This window comes from Sarcophilus harrisii, chromosome 2, assembly GCF_902635505.1.
Source record: "Sarcophilus harrisii chromosome 2, mSarHar1.11, whole genome shotgun sequence".
Taxonomy (NCBI): domain Eukaryota; kingdom Metazoa; phylum Chordata; class Mammalia; order Dasyuromorphia; family Dasyuridae; genus Sarcophilus; species Sarcophilus harrisii.
Window position 1 is genome coordinate 72,196,624 of NC_045427.1, and position 18,951 is coordinate 72,215,574.

General features: G+C 33.6%; 1 protein-coding gene across 2 annotated transcripts in view; it reads left to right on the top strand.

Annotated features, from left to right (window-relative positions):
* WWOX (WW domain containing oxidoreductase) overlaps nt 1-18,951 on the top strand; it is a 1,126,590-nt gene that overhangs the window by 66,252 nt on the left and 1,041,387 nt on the right. For both annotated transcript variants that reach the window (XM_031957170.1, XM_003758363.4), the window contains exon 5: nt 6,861-6,967. In XM_031957170.1, the coding sequence (XP_031813030.1) occupies nt 6,861-6,967 (107 nt within the window). The remainder of the gene's footprint in view (nt 1-6,860; nt 6,968-18,951) is intronic.

Genomic DNA, 18,951 nt, shown 5'->3' on the forward strand with positions numbered 1-18,951 from the left:
ATTTGATGTAGGGATCAAATCAAATGTTGATGTTCCTATTATAGAATACAGTGTTCTGGCATTTTACACATTCAATACAATGTTATTCACAAATGGGAGAATCTATGTTACTAGACCATTTATAAGGAATCTCTTTTCTGTTTAGATTCTTATGAAGATCTTCAAGACTGTGACAAAAATCTTTGAGCATATGTTTCCTTGTTTAATGCTTTGAATAATATTATTAATTAGATCTTGTTAATTGACATTTTTCCTATTAGATTTTTTAAGAAATCATTATTTTTACATTTTATTTTAACACGTGGCTGGGAGACATTTTGTTTGAGGAACACTTTTACAGTGGCATTTTGCTTACAGATATGCCTTTTGGTTTTAACCAATAATCAGTAAACACAACAGGATCTGGTTTGTATCTTTCAGGTAATTATGTACTTTTCAAGATATGTTTCATTTTAGAATATCACTTACAAACTGTCTGCCTCTTCCTTCTTAATAATTTCACCAAAGATGCCTTTGATATACATATAGCTTATTCTTATGAAGATTTTACAGAGTTGGCAAAATAGGCATAAAGATGGGCAGTTATTGATACTATATACCTTTGATTTTCTTTCTGCAATTGTTCTTTCACATATGATGAGAATTCATCATTAAGTGTCTTAACACTATTTTTTTGACAGCACAAATTTCTTTTGTTCTTATTTGGTTCAGATCAGCAGTTTTTCTTGTAGTGTTTTCCTTTATTTGGGACTATGATGTTAAATTCCTATGTATTGACTTCCAATGTCAATATTTGAAAAAAAAAATTCCTATATCAACAGATCTTTTCCATTTTCATTTATTTATTGTCTTTCTAGTTTCATTCTTGAATATTTTTGGGATGTTTAATTGGGACATCAAATTTGTGATAGTTTTTTTTTTAAATATATTTTACAATTTAAGTGACTCATTTAAGTAGATCATATCGGTGTTGATTAAATTGTAATCCATCTCTTCCTCTCCCCCCCAAAAAAAAAATTTTGGTTTTGATTCTATTTTATTCTGATAAGTCAGTGGTAAACTATATAGTTTATTTAGAAATGACTTCTACACTGATAACCATTGATTTCTAAAATCAGTGGTTAAAATGGTTAGTTAAATTTTCAATTTCTTTTCATTCTTATTTGATGGTTACCATATCTAGCACTTCCTCTTATTTTTTAAAGGAAATGTTTGTGAAATAAAAGTGTAAAGGGCTGAAACTCTGAGTTGATGAACTGGGATTGGAGCACTTAAGGCTAATTACCAATTGGACCATACTCTATTAGCATATGCTTGGAAAATGGCCCTTCCCACTATTCTGTCCTGGTTCTATCTTTTGGTGTCTACAGAGAATTATGAGAAGGATTGGGGGTGGAATAAAACAAGCCAGAGTCACTTTGGCAGTAGACTAGGAGGAGGAAGGTCATGGAGATCCTGTGTCCATTCCCTTCACTTCTACCCCTAAAGACCAAGAATAAAGACCAAGGACTTTTGCTTATCCTGACTCCAGCTGATTCTAAGGTATCTAGGGTGCTAACTCAGTCTTCACATAAAAGTGTGAGACTTTTCTATTATTTAAATAGTTTTAAAATTTTTGGCTTATTTTTCTTTTAAAATAAACATATTTCTGTAGCATTTTAATATTTACAAGGTAGTTTTCTTTGACAAAAGCCTCTTTGAAAGAACTATGATTTCCAGTATTTTTATTGTCTTCCCCTGTGGCCATTTTTTTGTTGAAATTAAACTAGTGGTTTGCATTATTAAATTTATTAAATTGAATATATTTAAGTGGGAATTTTTTAGCAAGTTCTTTGCAGAATTTTCTTGTCTCTTCATTTATTTTGCAACTCCTATTGGCATATTAGCTATAGTTAATTTCATGGTGGTCTTTTTGCAGATGTTATCATAAGCATTAGAATAAAAAATAATCAAGCATCCCATAATTTAATGGGATTTCTTATTGTCTTATTTCTTTTTGTCTGTTGACACACAATTAAAACAGTTCTGCCATTCCAACTGTTGGGCTGGGCATCAGGAAGACTAGTCTTCATCACTTCAACTCCAGCCTTAGATGCTTAGTGACTCTGTGACTCTGGCCAAGTCACTTAACCCTCTTTGCCTCCACATCTGTAAAATGAGGTGGAGAAGAAAATGACAAACCACTCTTATTATCTGTCATGAAAACTCCAAATGGGGTTATCAGAGTGGAACACAAGTGAAATGACTGAGCAGCCACAAAAAATTTGAAGCAATATTGAAACCCAGGTCTTTCAAATTCCAAATCTAACATTCTAATACATGATGTACAGGTATAGTTATCTTCATTTTATATTTGAGCAAATTGAGGTATAGAGAAGAGCCCATAGTCACAGAGCTAATAAATTTTGGAGGTTTGTACATTTGGCTCCATGTCTAGATTTTCTGCCATACTATATTATCTGATCTGAAGCAGATCATGGTTGTAATTGTTAGTGAACTTGTATTTTATCTTAGAAGCTTTAAGGAGTCATAACAGGCTTTTTGAAAAGGGAAATAATCCGGTCAAAATTCTGTTAAGAGATAATTCTGAGGGTAAGTATTCCACATAAAATAGAGATAATAAAACTTGAAATGTGGGAAAGCTTTTCAAGTTAATTACAGTTATAGCAATGCTGTTGTGCCTAAGCTATTTAAGGCTCTTCTCTTAATCTAATCAATGGAAGCTTTGTCTTAATATTGTAGTACTCCTTTTTTCCTCTCTCTCTTTTAGATCTTTCTTACCAAAAAAGTAACAAAGCCAAGTAGGATCATTAATTTACTTCGAAATTCAGAAAGTATCTAGAAATTTATCCAAGAGTTTTGCTTTTTTTTTTTTTCTGTTACTTTTTATGATTATGGGTAAATTCTTTTGAATTGAAAGTGAAGTAGTTTTTGACTACTTTACATTGCTTCCATATGGCTGTCAGCATTTCATTAGGCTGATTGATGTCGCATATCACTCAGCAAAATTTCTTCTGGGTACTTATTTCCATCAGGTGTTGGAACAGCTGGCCTACAATTTCCGTTGTTGTTGTTTTTTTTTTTTTTTTTTTTTTCTGTTTTTTCTCCTAAAATATCCAAGTACTTTTTGAATCCTGGAGACACCGTTATTAAAATTTGGTGCCGTTGCCTAGCACCATTGATGCTGATGACTGATCTTCAACTAGTGATTTGGTAGAATGGAATAGTAGAAGGAACTTTGGTTTGTAATTAGAGGATATTGGTTTAAATTCTAGCTCTGCTGTTTACCACTTGTGTGACCCTCAACATGTCAGCTAGCCTCTTAAGTAAATGATTCCTGAAATCTTCAAATCATCATCTTGCTTCAAAATTATGTTCCTATGAACATATTTCTATTTCCTCTATATGTACCAAAGAAGAGCCTGATCTAAATGTGCACAGAAACAATATTTAAAATTCTTTGAGAAATTGAATGATTTCCTATAGCTATTCCCTTTTCTCCAGTTGTTCTCCATTCTCTTGGTTTCAGCAATCATCATCTCATTTAGATTATTGCAATTACCTCCTAATTGGCTTTCTTATTTTCCTATTTTCCTCTTTCCAATTCATCCTTCATTTAGTTGCCAAATTAATATTCCTAAATTTCAGATTTGACCTGGTCACTCTACTAACTCAGAAATTTTAGTGCCTCTCTGTTGCTCCAGGAATTATATTTATGGCTTCTTTAGCCTGGTATTTAAGCCCTTCACATTTAAAGTTTACCTTTTCATATATAGTTCATTTTTTCCTTCATATCCTCTGTGTCCTAGTCTAAGTGACCCAAAACCTACTCTTTGAACTTGATAGGCCATCCTTTACCTCCTTCAGATCTTTCTACAGGTTAAGCTTCCATGAATTCATTTTGTCTATCCCTTGGCTTCTTTTGGGATTCAGTTTAGATGCTGCTTCTTACTTGAAGTCTTCCTTAATGTTCTCTGTTAATACCTCTCTTCAAAGTATCTTGTTTTTTCCTGTTTGTGTATCTAAATCCAGAGCCTGGAATATTCTCTATTAGGAACTGTATTAATGCTTGTTAAATTGAATTGAAATGTGTACTGTTAACATCACAAGTTAAGGTTTTTTAAAACACAGTCTAGAATGTAGGGCAGGAAACAGTTTTTGAAGTAATAACCTTATCAAGATTTCTCTAAAACATTATGCTTTGCTGAGTTCTTCAGTTAGTTTATTGACATAGAGGTGGCCCCAAATAATGTTATGTGCTTAATGATATTTATTTAAAAAACCCAGGGCCAGCTCCATGCCAAAATGAATTAATTATTGGAAGAGAAATTTGGAGAGTTATAATAATGATGATGATTCACATTTACACAGTGCTTTGCAATTTAATATTTTCTTGAAAATAACCAAGGTTATTGTGAAAATCACAAGGTTATTTAGATTATACAGGTATTAGTCCCATTTTCAAGGTAAGGAAAAATGCTGTAAGTTTGCTAGGGTTAACTGTTTAATAAGTGGAAAAGCCAGGATTTGGGACTGAAATCCAGTACTCCAAATACAATTTCAATTCTCTTTGCATTTCCCTGTTTTAAATTATATAAGACTGACATCATTCCCTCCTCCTCTCATTTTACTTCTGTCCTTTTCCTTTCCTATACCCTTTTCTTTACTGCCTATTTCTACAATTCCCTCCTTGCTTTTTTATTACAATTGATTTATCCGTACAATTACAAGTGCTGTACATGAAAGGCCAGGTGAGATATAATGCATATTTCATAATATATCAGATTTTTAAGGTTATATAAATCTTTCCCCAAATTGACACCTATTTACAATATATTTTGGGTATGAAAAAAAACCAAAATAAAACAAAATCTGATATCCCTAAAGCAAGCTCTCAATAGATAACTTTGGCAAAGTGAATTCAGGTTAAAACCTGAACTTTCATGTAGAAAAATTCACTTGATCTTAACACCAGGTTAATTTATAATCTGTGATATGTTGTGCCGTGCTTGCTTTGGGGCAAAGGAAGCATCTGATAAGAACATGGAGTTCTGGTAATTTGGGAATAGGTGGGCAGCATTAAGGCAACACCACAATTTACAGTTTGTCTGAAAAAGATCTAGAGGTTTTGGTGGATTGCAAGTTCCATATGAGTCTTTGGGAATATTATAGCTTCAAAAGCTAATAAAATCTTAATTTGAATTAATAGTGGAATAGTTTCCAGGAAAAAAAGGGATGGTTGTCCGGTTGTACTTTAGCCTTATGTGATTAGTCACTTAGCACACTTTTTTTTTTTTTTTTTTTTTTAAGTGCTTAATCAAGACCTTGGTTAAGTGCTGGAATTACAAAGAAAAACAAAAGATACTTGATTTCAAGAAACTCTTATTGTGGTTGTACCCTAGGATCACAGATTTGAGGCTAAAGGAGAAGAAGTTAAAGGTTATTTAATGTAACATTTTTTATTGGATGAGGAAAAAAGAGATCCAGAAAAATTAGGTGATTTGTCTAGGGTCACACTGATAGTAAAATGGCAGAACTGAGATTTGAACCCAGATCTTTTCTCTGTAAATGCAGTGCTTTACAGTATTGTATTGAGCTTCACTACTTTTAAAAGATTTTCAGAGTATTAGGAATAGAGGACATAGAATGATTAGGGGCCTTGAGACCATGTAATATGAATATCTGCAGAATAAACTGAAGATTGGCTAATTTGGGGAGGGAAATTGTTTTCATGGATGTTTTCAGGAATGATAATTGTTTTCAAAAATTTGAAGGACTTTGGAAGAGGGATTATGAGTATTCTACTCAGCATTAGTGATCTTAATTAAGAAAAGTGAGTAGAAGTTGAGTAGAGGAAGATTTAAACTTGATCTAAGGAAAAGCTTCTTACAATTACAGTTGATAGCAAAAATGTAGTGGTCTGCTTCAGGAAGTGTTCTATTATCCTTCCTTAGAAATCTGTTTTCATGTAAAGACTGGATAACCATTTGTTAGGAGTGTTTAGAGGGGATTTATTTCAAGGCACAGAAAGCAGCTAGGTGACTCAATGAAAAGGATCTAGATCTGGAGTCAGTCAGATTTGAGTTCAGATTTGGCCTTAGATGGTCACTAGCTCTACCATTGAAGAAGGAAATGGCACATTGCTCCAGTATCTTTGCCAACAAACCCCAAATTGGGCCATGAATAGTTGAACATGACTGAACAGCAACAAAATTTTAAATGGACAGATTAATTAGAAGGCCTCTGCAGTTCTTTTCAACTCTGAAATTCTCTTTAATTGGAAATGATCTTGGAATGGAAATAAGTGGTAATTTATTAAATATATCCAAGAGCTCTTTGATAGACTATAACTTGATTCATTTCACTATTATTAAGTGACTGATGGATTAGATACTGTTGTGGCAGTTTGTCTCCCTCATTCACTTCTCCCCCTAAAGACCAAGGACTTGACTTTACCCTGACTTTGGCTGACCCTAAAGCCCTCCAGGAAGCTAGCCCGTACTTTACAGTAATGTAGATTTTGTTAAGGGAAGTAAATATGATATAGCTGAAAATATTGGTGGGAGCCCAGTTTTGGAGGAGTATTTTTTGTCTTAGGGGAAGTTGGACAACCCCTGAAGAATTTTGAGTCTTGAGTAATAAGGTCAGAACTGTGAAGGAGAATAGATTTAGGTAATGGGAAGGACAGACTGAGCAAAGGAGATGATGATTGTAGATAATTATTTCAAGTTTAAAATCACAAGATTATCACAGTTATATTGATGCCAAGATCCAGATTTGAGGTCATACCTTAAAGATAACTAAATGGGTATTTTGCTAACATATACATCCCCTGTTCTTTCTTTTTCTTTAAATCATAGGATTTGAAACAGCAAAGTCTTTTGCTCTCCATGGTGCCCAGGTTATCTTGGCCTGCAGGAATATGGCAAGAGCTAATGAAGCTGTGTCACGCATTCTACAGGAGTGGGTAAGGAAACAATTATTATTATTATTTTTTTTTTATGCAGCACATATATAATACTGGCAAATAATTGAAGGTTTTGGCTATTCTTTAGTTTTGAATGTAATAGTTTTCCTTATGGGAAAAGTCTTCCTTAATTTGGATATATATATATTATACATATATCAGAAGGAAACTATTTAACTGATTTTGTTTACTTTTCATTGCATGTTTTTTTTTCCCCTAAATCTATTCAGCCACCAATTCTTTGTCTGAACAGGGCATCATATTAGCTATCAAGAATTCAAAGACATATATGTCATAGTCTCAGAATTTAGGGAATTTGCCTTCTCTATGGGATCAGCTTGTTGTCAGAGGCAATATGAGGAGAGAGAATGTATATTAGCTCCTGGAAATCAGCAAAGGTTTTATTTTGGGACTTTATGTCTGAGCAGAGCCTGAAAAAAAAAAGTAGGCAGGTGGATGGAAAGGAAAAGCATTATAGACATCAAAGACAGCTTTTGTGAAATCACATAGGTAGTAGAAGACATGCCAATTCTGGGAAAAAACCCTAGTGTTCTAGTGTTCTTGGAATATAGAGTCCAGGGAGTAATATACAATGAGGCTGAAAAGTTTAGTTGAAGAAGATTCAAGAGGGCCTTGAATGCCCAGTTATGTGCTAATAAAACTGATGATTTAATTTAAATGGAAGGATATTTGTAGATATTATATAATGTTCAGTACAATAGAACAAGAGGACTTAAGCTGATTTAAGCTAATCTTAGAAAAAGAAATTGAACAAGTCACAAATGATTCCAAAGGAATAAACAATAAAAATAAATATATTGACCAGATTTAAACATTGAATTTTTATCAGATCTTGAAAGTAAAATGAAATCCATTGTTACGTAAGCTGATTTTGTTTTAAAAAAGGGGGAGGGGAGATAATAAAGGGTACTATCAAAATTTTTTGTGATCCAAATCTGATCTTGTTATCTAAGCCAAGAGAAATAAAATTTTGTTACTGTTGTTCAATTCAGTTGTGTCTAATTTTTTCTGACCCCATGGCTTTCCACTATTTCCTAAAGTCTGCCCAAATTCATGATCATTGTTTCCATGACACTCTCTAACCATCTCATCATCCACTATCCTTTTCCTTTTTTTTCTCAATCTTTCCCAACGTCAAGATTAAATTCTGTCTTCTCATTATGTGGCTAAAGTATTTAAGCATCAGCTTCAGTATTTGATCTTCTAATAAATAATCTGAATAATCTGAATTAAACATTGACTAATTTGATCTCCTTGCTCTCCAAGGTATTCTCAGAAGTCTTTTCCAGCATCATAAAGTACCAGTTCTCTGATGTTTAACTTTCCTTATTGTCCCACACTTATAGTCATATATTGCTATTGGAAAAACCATAAGTTTTACTTTGCATTCCTTAGTGAGCAAAGTGATCTTTTTGATTTTTTAATGTGCCGCCCAAATTTGCCATAGCTTTTCTTCCAAGGAGCAAGTGTCTTTTAATTTCATGACTGCAGTTGCTATCTGCAGTGACTTTTGAGCCTAAGAACATAAAATTTGAAACGGCTTCCATTTCTTCTCCCTTTATTTGCCAAGAAGTGATGGGACCAGTTGCCGAGATCTTAGTTTTTTTTTTTTTTTGTTTGTTTTTTTTTATGTTGTTTCAATATAGCTTAACAGAGAAAGATAACTAACTATAAACCAATATTCCTAATGAACATTGGTGCAAAAAATTAAAATAAAATATTGGCAGAGCAACTCTATATTTTACAGAGTTTATAAACTGTGATCAGATTAGATTTATATCATTAATGTAGGGTTATTTATGAAATGAGCTTTGAAGCAATCTAAGGATTATAAAAGTTAGAGATATAAAAGAAGAATATTGTAGCTGTATGGGAGACAGCCTGTGCTAAGGAAGAAAAAAGAGATAGAATGTTATAGGTGAGATACAAGAAAACAAATTTATTTTAGATCCCAGAGAATGTGAAAGGGAAGTCCTTTATAATTAATCTGGAAGGGTAGGTTGAAGCTATAGGCAAAAAAGATGAATTCACACAATAATCAAGCTGTTGAACAGCTGTTGAAAACCTGCTTGATCCCTTCAGATGGACGGCCTCAGTTCATGCATAGATGACTTCCATAAATATTTTGTATAGATAAAAAGTAAGCATTATAGGTTAGTAGCTATTGATTTTCTCTTGTTACATAGGATTTGAATGTTAATCCTACATTTCAGTCTACAGAACAATATAGATTTCTTTAGAATATCACTCATTATTAAAGGCATCCCTTGTAGAGATTGTTTTTTTTTTTGTGTGTGATCTAGTTATTTAATATAATTAATAAATATAATTTAAGTGAAACAGTACATATTGAATTATATTTGAAGCATACATCTAATTACTACTAATAATGATAATTTCATTTGCAGCATGCCTTCCTACTGAGAGGTTTTTAAGATGTAACAAAGTTAAAAGCTAAATAAACTTATTTGCTGTTACTCAAACCCGAAACTCTTATCTCCCTTTAGTGTATTTTTATTATCTATCTTTCTGTTTCCAGAATTCTCTTCTTCATCTCTCTGCCTCCTGGCCTCCTGGGGATTCTTTCAAGTCTCTGTTGAGATCTCATCAATAAGAAGTCTTTCCCAGTCCCCCTTAATACTAGTATCTTCTCCGTTTTCATAATCTCCATTTTATCCAGTTTATAGCTTGTTTGTATGTAGTTCTATATTATCTCCTCATTAAATTGTGAGCTCCTTGCTTTTCTTTGTATCCCCAACACGTATCACAATTACTGGTATTTAGTAGGTACTTAATAAATGTTTAATGACATAATTTGCCATTGGATGAAGTGAAATGGAGGCATATGGGACTGGTTGAGGGTCTTGGCCATATCCTGTGGAATTTATATAAAATCAGGAAGCTCATTTGGAAATGAGTAGTAAAAAAAGTAGTAGTCAAATTCCTAAGTAATATTTGGCCTTGGTCTCAGATTTGATTTCTTCTCTCCTTATCCTTGTTTGGAGAAAGATCTTGTGAACTTTCTGGGACTGGAGGATTTGAACTTTTCATTGGACTAGTAATGCTCATGGAACAGCAATGACTGACAGCCCTGCCAGTGTTGGGACCTAGAACCAAACCAAACCAAACCAAACTAAGCCAAAAAAAACAAAAAACAAAACAAAACAAAAAAAACCCCAAAAAAAGCCAAAAATAGATACTCTGAGGAAAGAAGGCAGTTTCAGGGTTCCAGGGAGCCCAGCAGAGAAGCAGCAGAGGCTTCAGAAATATTCCATGCAGGGGAGGAAAGGACTTTTAAGAACCAACAATTCTGACTTTCCCTTTTCCCATGTGTGAGTCTTAAACTTAAGCCCACTTTCCATGTATTCTCTATATAATTATGAGAAGTGTATGAGATGGGAAATGTTTCATTTAAAGAATCAGCAAACTCTCTCTTACAGGCCAAATCTGGCCCTATGAGCCTCTTCTTCTGCAGTAAATTGCTGCTTTCTAAAAGCTAATTAAATCTGGATGATTAATTAATTTCTTTTTTTTTTTAATAACTTTTTATTTACAAGTTATATGCATGGGTAATTTTACAACATTGACAGTTGCCAAACCTCTTGTTCCAATTTTTCCCCTCCTTCTCCCCATCCCCTCCCTCAAATGGCAGGTTGACCAATTCATGTTAAATATGTTAAAGTATAAATTAAATACAATATAAGTGTACATGTCCAAACAGTTATTTTGCTGTACAGAAAGAATCGGACTTTGAAATAGTATACGATTAGATTAATTAATTTCAAAAGATAACTATAAGTAAGCACACTGAGGGAGCACATTTGGAGTTACTTTTAAGTTATAGATTTAGAGAAGATACCCTGAAGAGATAGCCCTAGATTTTTCAGGGGGAATCAAATCTGCCTTTTGGGTATCCAACCTGTGTTGCAAGTGGAAGTTGGGAATATAACTTATGCTACCTTCAAAAGGAATGCCATATAAATTTTTTTGGAGAGAGTGCTGCTGAGCAATGGTATCTGGAGGAGATCAAGACTTAATTATAAGGTATCATTTCAGCAGAGTTTTGAATGAAATAAGACAATCTATGAAATAGAGATGAAGGTACAGTGCATTCCATGTATGTCAGAGAGCCAGCAGAAGGACACAGACATAGTAGGATTATTTGTGAAGGACACCAAGAAAGCCAGTTTTATTGTATTCGAGAGTTACATGTAATAATGTTAAAAAGCCAAGTGCATGAGTTTATAGGGAGTCAGTAGACCTTATTGAGTGGCATTAGTCGTCAGACCTATGCTATAGGATAATCAGCTGGAAGGAAGATATCTTGGAGAGGGATGAGAATTGAGACAAGAAAACCAATTAGGAGGTTATTGTCAGAATTCTGGTGAGAGTTGATGATGTAAGCGGTAGTGTGGTGCTCATGTGAAGAAAGTTGGAGAGTTGACTTAACTTTTTATCTTATCATCTTTTTCCTCTTAATTTGAATTTGTTCACGTATTTCAGTTATTTTAAAATTATTTTTTTTATAAAAACAAAATAAGAAATTAAAAAAAAACAATTTTGGATAGGAGGGATGTGATGAAATTTAAAATGATAAGACTTGGCAACTGAATGACTATGTGGAGTGAGGAAGTGAGACATTAAGCATAATGTTGGGGGTTGCATTGATTATTTCAAGAATGGTGGTACTTTAAATGAAAATAGAGAAGTTTGAAAGAGTTGTGTGTTTTGTGGGAAAAATAAAGAATTTAGTATTGGACATGTTCAATTTGAAATCTCTGAGAATATAATCCGTTTGAAATAGCCAAAAACCAATTAGAGATGTATAACTAGAATTGAGAAAAGACTATTGCAGAATGTATAGATAAGTCATCTGTAGAAAGATGATAATTAAACTCATGGGAGCTAATAAAATTGCCAATTAAGAGAATGTGGAGAGAGAAGGGCCCCAATACTCTTGGGATACACCCACAGTTAGGTTTTTATGATGTGGCTGATGAGCTAGCAAAGAAGAAGAGAATTCCAAGGGAGTAGTGTCACACAAACCCAAAGGAGGAGAGTGTGTACAGTGAGAGCAATGTCAGATGCTGCAGAAGAGTTAGGAAGAATGAGTTTTGAGAAAAGACTATCAGCTATCAGATGAATTAAGGGATCACTTTTTTCCTTTCAAAAGTATTATTTACTTTAATCAGCCAAGATATACCTTTTCATTTTCTTACTCCAACAGTCCTCTTATTCCTCTTCTCCATCCCCCAGACCCTCAAAAATTGAGAACACAAAAATAACATGCAAATATGTATAGTCAATCAAAATAGATTTCCACATTGGTCATGTCCCAGAATTTTATCTCATTCTTCATCATTTATCTCATTCTCTTTTCTTATCAAGAGGTGGGTACCACATTCCTACCCATTAATTTCCTGTACTCTAGGTTGTTCATTATATTGATGAGTTAAGCATAATATACTTATGCATTCTAACTATGTGGGGATCAGTAAGTAGAGATTAAATATTAGCTAGGAGCACTGTGTGAGAAGGCTCTTTTCTGGAGAAAATGGATGGAATTGAGATCAAGGGGACGTATTGAGGAGTTGGCTTTGCTAAGCAGAAATGTGTTTGCTCATCTTCTGTGGGGTCTATATAGTAGATGCACATTTTGATTGACCATTAATGTCTACTAGTGAAATGGAAGCACCAAGTCAGATTTATACTCATCAGTACGTGTAATCATTCTATTATTTGACAAGTACAGTTATGTATTCAGTGAAACAAGCAGCAACCCCTATTAGAAAGAACCACCAAACTGATTCCTGAAGGTTCCAGTAAGCATATTTCCTCCTGGAGCTCATGACAAGGTTCCCTCTCTATCTAGCTTGAGGCCATGTTTCTCCCTTCGAGGTTGCCTTCTGGCAAGTCTCCATCAATTAGCACTGGCATTGAATGAACACGAGATACTTGAATTTCTGGGGAAGGTAGGAGTCTGTCCTAATCATCAACTATGAGAAGACTGATGATTGGGATCTTTAATGATTTTTTGTGATTCTGGCTTAGAGTGTTTACAAGTTACATCTAAGTGTTTGTTGGTGATTTTCTAATCTTATAATGAAAGGAAACTGCCAGTAAAAGCCTAAATTTTCTAATGTCATGAACAAATACACATGGTTTTTAACCTATTTTGGGGACACAAGTCCATAGGAACCACTTATTAGTTGCTTACTAGGTTTGGGACACATACTTAAACTTAACATTCTTACACATCTACAGCCATTATTACCAAACTATCTTATTACAGAAGAAAATACCCAACTTATATAACAACTACTTCATCACAAAATGGAAACTGAAAATGGATTTGTCTGTGCTATGTTAACATATTTGTTCATATGTTAACATATCAGACTTTCAGTCTAATGAATAGAAGACTTCTTTGTAGTGGGAAGAGTCTTCTATTCATCACACTGGAAGTAGGAGAAAATCGAGGATAATTGTTAAAGATATAGATATATAAATAGATATAATGTATCTATTATATTGTTATACATAATAAAGGTATATAATTATAAAAATTATAATATGTAATAATAATAAATATATAAATAGATATAAAGATATACAGAATGTCATCTGTATTCTTATGCAATAGAAAGATCATTGAACTTGGAGTAAGGCCTTGTTTCAAGTACCAAATGTGCTGCTTAGTAACATTGTAACCTTTCCTCTGTTAGGAAAAACCTAGACCTTTAAAAACAGATAATTGCATTAGATAAAGCCTAACTTTTTCCCTGTCTTTGAAATTTTCTGTTTTTATATATTTGTATTTACATGAGATTGTACAGAGTATTCACTTGGGTGGTTTGTTTCTCCAGTATTCAAGTCAAGATTACAAGGTAAACTCCATCAAATATGTCATAATTTTATATTAAAAGCTAACTTTCTGTACTTTCCCCTTATAGATGTAAGAAATTGGTACATGGTATCTTAATGAAAATGAAAAAAAAAATCAAATCCTTTTATCTCTCTAAACTGGTAACTTGATCTTGAAAAAGTGATTTATTAGTCTGCAGATGCCAGCAGGGTTATGTGACCCAATCTCTTTATTTTGAATGGACTGCCCAAACACAAAAATGTAAAAGCACTTAATATTTTTTAATAATTTTTGATTGAGAAAAGTACATCTTAAATCAGCAAAAGAAGTTGCTTCTCTTCTTTAAAAAAAAACAAAAACAAAACAACCCTTTCATTAAACAGTATTAAAATGTATTCTAAATAACTTCTTGATTTGCAAGAAGTATATGAACCACTTGCTTAGTTTGAAAACAGCTGTAGCATGTTGTAAGCTGAAAGGAGCCACAGAGAACATCTAGTTTAAAGTTCCCATGTTTGATGAGAAAATTGAGGCTCTGAGAAAGAAGTTAAGTCTGTTTCAGTTCCCATGGTGGTATGTAGAGGAACTTGAACCCAGCTGCCCCCTGTTATTATGTCAGAAATTACTTTTTAAAATGAAATATCCCATTGTTAACATTATTATTAAAAATAATATACCAAATCCTCATTCAAACAGATCACTGTGAAGTTCAGTTCAAATTGACAAGCATTTATTAATCACCACATATGTTCAGGATAGGGACAGTTAAGGAGTGTAATGGATTTTCTTGGAATCAGGAAAATCTGAGTTCAAATCTGACTTCAGACACAGCGCTATATATCCCTGGCCAAGTCATATAACCCTGTTTGCCTCAGTTTCCTCATCTGTGAAATGAGCTGGCGAAGGAATGGCAAAGCATTCTAGTATCTTTTGTCAAGAAAAACCCAAATGATGTCATGAAGAGTCAGATATGGGTGAAAAATGACCCACAACAGTGTTCAGGGCATTGTGCTGGATATAGGTGGTATGAAGGTTAATATCCCATATTCTTTTCCAAAAACTATAATCAGATGATAGCATATTGATAGTTAATCATTATCACAAGTTAGAATGTAAGAGAATAGGAGATATCAAACATTTTGGGGATAAAGGATTCACTATTAGGTGGGAGGTTCAATGATTTATTAATGGAATTGGGCATTAAAAAGGAAGATATCAATAATTATATATGGGGGGACTCCATTCTGGGTATGAGATAAAATGTGCACAAAGATACAAAGGTAGGATGACAGTATATGATCAACACTTTGGTATGAAGAGAGCACTGGAAGAGAGTAGAGAGATGAGGTTGAAAAGTAGATTGGGATGAGTTTTTGAAGGCTTTGGGTTTCAGATTAAGGAGTTTTTGTGAAGACTGTGGGCAGCTACTGATTATTCTTTAAACTTATTAATTTCCCCATGCACTAATTTACCTCTTTCCCATTCTCAGTCCATTTAATTACATTTGTGCTTCATTTTCTTTGTGCATGCTCTCCCTTAGCTCTGGGATGTTTTTTCATCTCTGTTTAGCCTCATGGAATTTCTAACCTCCTTTAAATTTCAGTTTAAGCGTCATTTCCTCTATAAGAACTTTATTGTTTCATGTAATTTTATATTACCTTCAGTCCCATCAGCTTGTATTTACTTATCTATTAACAAATTGTATCTCCTTAATTAATTGTAAGCTTATTGAAAGCAGGGATTGGCTTACCTTTGTATCCCCAGTGTCTAGCACCATTTCAAATACTTAACAGGTGCTTAATAAATGGCTCTTGGTTGATTTATAATATTTGCTCATCTTCTACATGGACTTTAGCAAATGTTTTATTTATACATGGAAATAAATGATCATATCTCTTAGTATGTGTCTTACTTTGGAGTTCCATTCACTCTACTTGACATTCAAGATGCTAAAATATCATTTAGTCTATTCAGAGAGAAAATTTACCTAAATGGACCTTAGTGGCCTGAAGGAGTGGATGTGTCTTTCCAAAGTAAGCAATTTACTTCTTTCTCACTCTCAAGATACAACCTTTTATTTCATATGATGCACAAAACACTTACTGTTCCACTTATGTTGCTGGTTTGACCTTTATTGTCATAGGAGCAGGAAAGACGCTTTCTCAGATAATAAATAATTCATTATCCATGAAGTCACTATTGGTTGCTGAAATAATTTTGAATTTCTTCATCTGAAGAATATCTAAAACTTGTATGTATGTGGTACTTAGTCTCCAAACTACCCATTTAATTCTTTAGTTATAAACTGGTCTGCATTCTTAGTCTTAAATGGGATTCAGTCAGTCTTCATATCTTCATTTTCTTCATCTTTGTCTGCAATCTTGAAAGGATCCAAATTTTAAGTCTTGTATTTATGGTTATCTTTGCCATGAGATTCATTACTAAACACAGAATTTTTTACTATGAAAGTCATATATAGGTTGCTAATTTTAAACCCTCAGTCATGTGAAACCCAAAGCTCATGCAGCCTTTCACTAATATGATACACCATGAGCTCTTAGTAAGCAATTTTGATACAGTTCAAAAGGTTAAATTTGTTTCTAAATTAAAAAAAAACAAACTTTTTTTTTTTTAAACCAAAGGCCTGTTTCTGACCAGCAAACATTTAGCCTGCTGTAGAAAAAAAAAAGGAAAGGTGTAACTGACAGTGTTTCATATTTATTATTAGGAATTTACTAAAAGTCATAGATATACTATGGCTTGCATTTTGTTACGTATGGTGACTGTTAGCAAGAGAGGTAAAATGCTGTGATGAAAAGAATACTTGTTTCAAAGTCAGGAAACCTGAATTTAAATCTTAGTTCTAGCACTTACTAGTCATATGATTAATTGCAAATTACTTCAGCTCTCTGATCTCACTTCTTATTTCTCTGTCTTCTCGTTGTTTATTCATTTAATTAATTGGCTAGACCTGTGATTTCCATGGGTATAGAAAATCCCTAGAGAGGAAGTTTTCTCTTCAGCCATAGATTAGTGTTCTATAACTACCCTTGTAGTCTTGAGAGTGTTGCCTGGCCTTCTCAGAACTAAGTGTTTGCTCAGAGTCACAATACAATGCATCCAACATGACTCAGAGATGAAACTTGTATCTAGGTCTTCCTGATGCCCACATTCTACCCTGAAGAGTTTTCATGAAAAAAATTTTCAGCCACAAAATTCTATAAAATGCCATTGTGAGTTATGGTGATTTATTGGCAAAATAGAAGTGGAACTAGGAAAGAGCAGGTGACACCAGAAAAAGAAAGCACACAAATCCTTTGTTTTAGATTAGATTTCATTTTTAAATTTTGAAAACACATCTCACTTCTGGTTTTCCCTATCTTCTATCCCTTGACTGGACTGCTACTCAGGATCCTGTTTTTGTAGATGCTACATTTAGGCATCATAAGATAAATTTCAATAAACATTGAGTGTTTAAAGGAGAATTAGCAGAGTAATGATTACCAAGTGATTTATAAGAGAACAAAAACTGACCTTGGAGTCAGGAAAGATGGGATTATCAAGATCATGTCTGAATACTGATCCTACCACTTAGAGGTTAGATGACTTTGGTAAAAAAGCTTCACATTTCTAGGCCTTAGTTTTTATCCTTTATAAAATGTGAATTTTGGACTAGGTTAACTCTAAGGGTTTTCTAATCTCTGGCTCTCTTTGATTTTTCTTGAATGTCCTCTTTTCAGATTTCTTTACCATGTGCCCTAAATGGTGCTTCTTGACCCACCTTGCCAGAGAGTATTTTTCTTGACAGATGACTGTGTGCTTATTTTGTAAATAATTTTGTACAGCACCTCCATGCAGGGCTACCTTCCCAATTCCCATTCTAATCATCAGACTATGTGCAGAGTGCAGATGGTGAATATGTCCTCAAGGAATAACCTTAGAAGTAGCTGAAGTTTTTTAGTACTGTAATGAAGATTCCACTAGTGTGCTGTTCATTGATTCATAGTTATAATTAGCTAGCCTTTCGAAAGTTAATATCCTAACTAGGTATAGCAAGGACAGTTGTTAACAGAATTATCCCTTAAACTTTCCTCTTCACATACTAGGTCCCTTGGTAGAGTGGCTTCAAGCTTAGAGAGCACATGTAGCCAAAGTGTAAATATATAGTCCCTGTTCCCATGAAATCTTTTTTCTCCTTATTCCCTGAAGGGATTCAAGTAGGTTCCATTGTAGTCCTAGAGAGACCTTTCCTGTTTGTATATAGTTTGTCCTTCACTTGTCTTAGCTCCTGTTATAGATGCAGCTGCTATTTACTCTCTCCTCCACTTCACCCTTCCCACACCAAAGGGTAATTTAGTCTCAGTGACCATTCATTTAGTCTCTTTCAGTAACCAGCATTGACTAGCTTGTTGCTCTAATGTGTAATTTCCAATTGGCGTGGCCAGATGAGTGTTTGCTTCTTTCAGTTAAGACATTAATTCTGCTATGTCATCTACTTTTCACTGATAAAATACTTTATTCAATGAACATCGATTAAGGATTTATTCTCAACTTGTTCCTTAAATAGCTTGCCCCACTTTTGATTGAGTACAGCTAGCCATTTGGGCCCTCTATGATGCTATCAATTGAAGTGAAGGGGGTGTCCTTAAATATGTAATTTGTAGATGTAGTACCCAATGCAGAGTAAGCACTTAACACATCTCAAATGACTTTTATTTACTTTGCTGCATAAATATTGCCTTCCTGCACAGAATACTAATAGTCTTGATTGGAAAATAGGGATTCCAAAATTGGACTATGGTTTGGGAGAAAATATGATTCCTGAATTGGTGGTCATTTAGACTCTACTTAAATATTAATAGTGATTGGAAAACTCATTTAGTTTCAGGACTTTCTATTTTATTTTAATTTGCTTTGATTTTTAGAGAGTTCTTCCTTATCTTGAATTCAAATGTGGCTCCCTTGTAACTGTCACCTTTTACCCTAAAGTCTTCTTTCCTAGTTTCATAGGATGCTTTTTTTCATTAAATTCCAATGAATATATCTTTAAAATCCCCTAAATAATAAAAAAAAATAATAAGTTATTGAAGGTATTGAG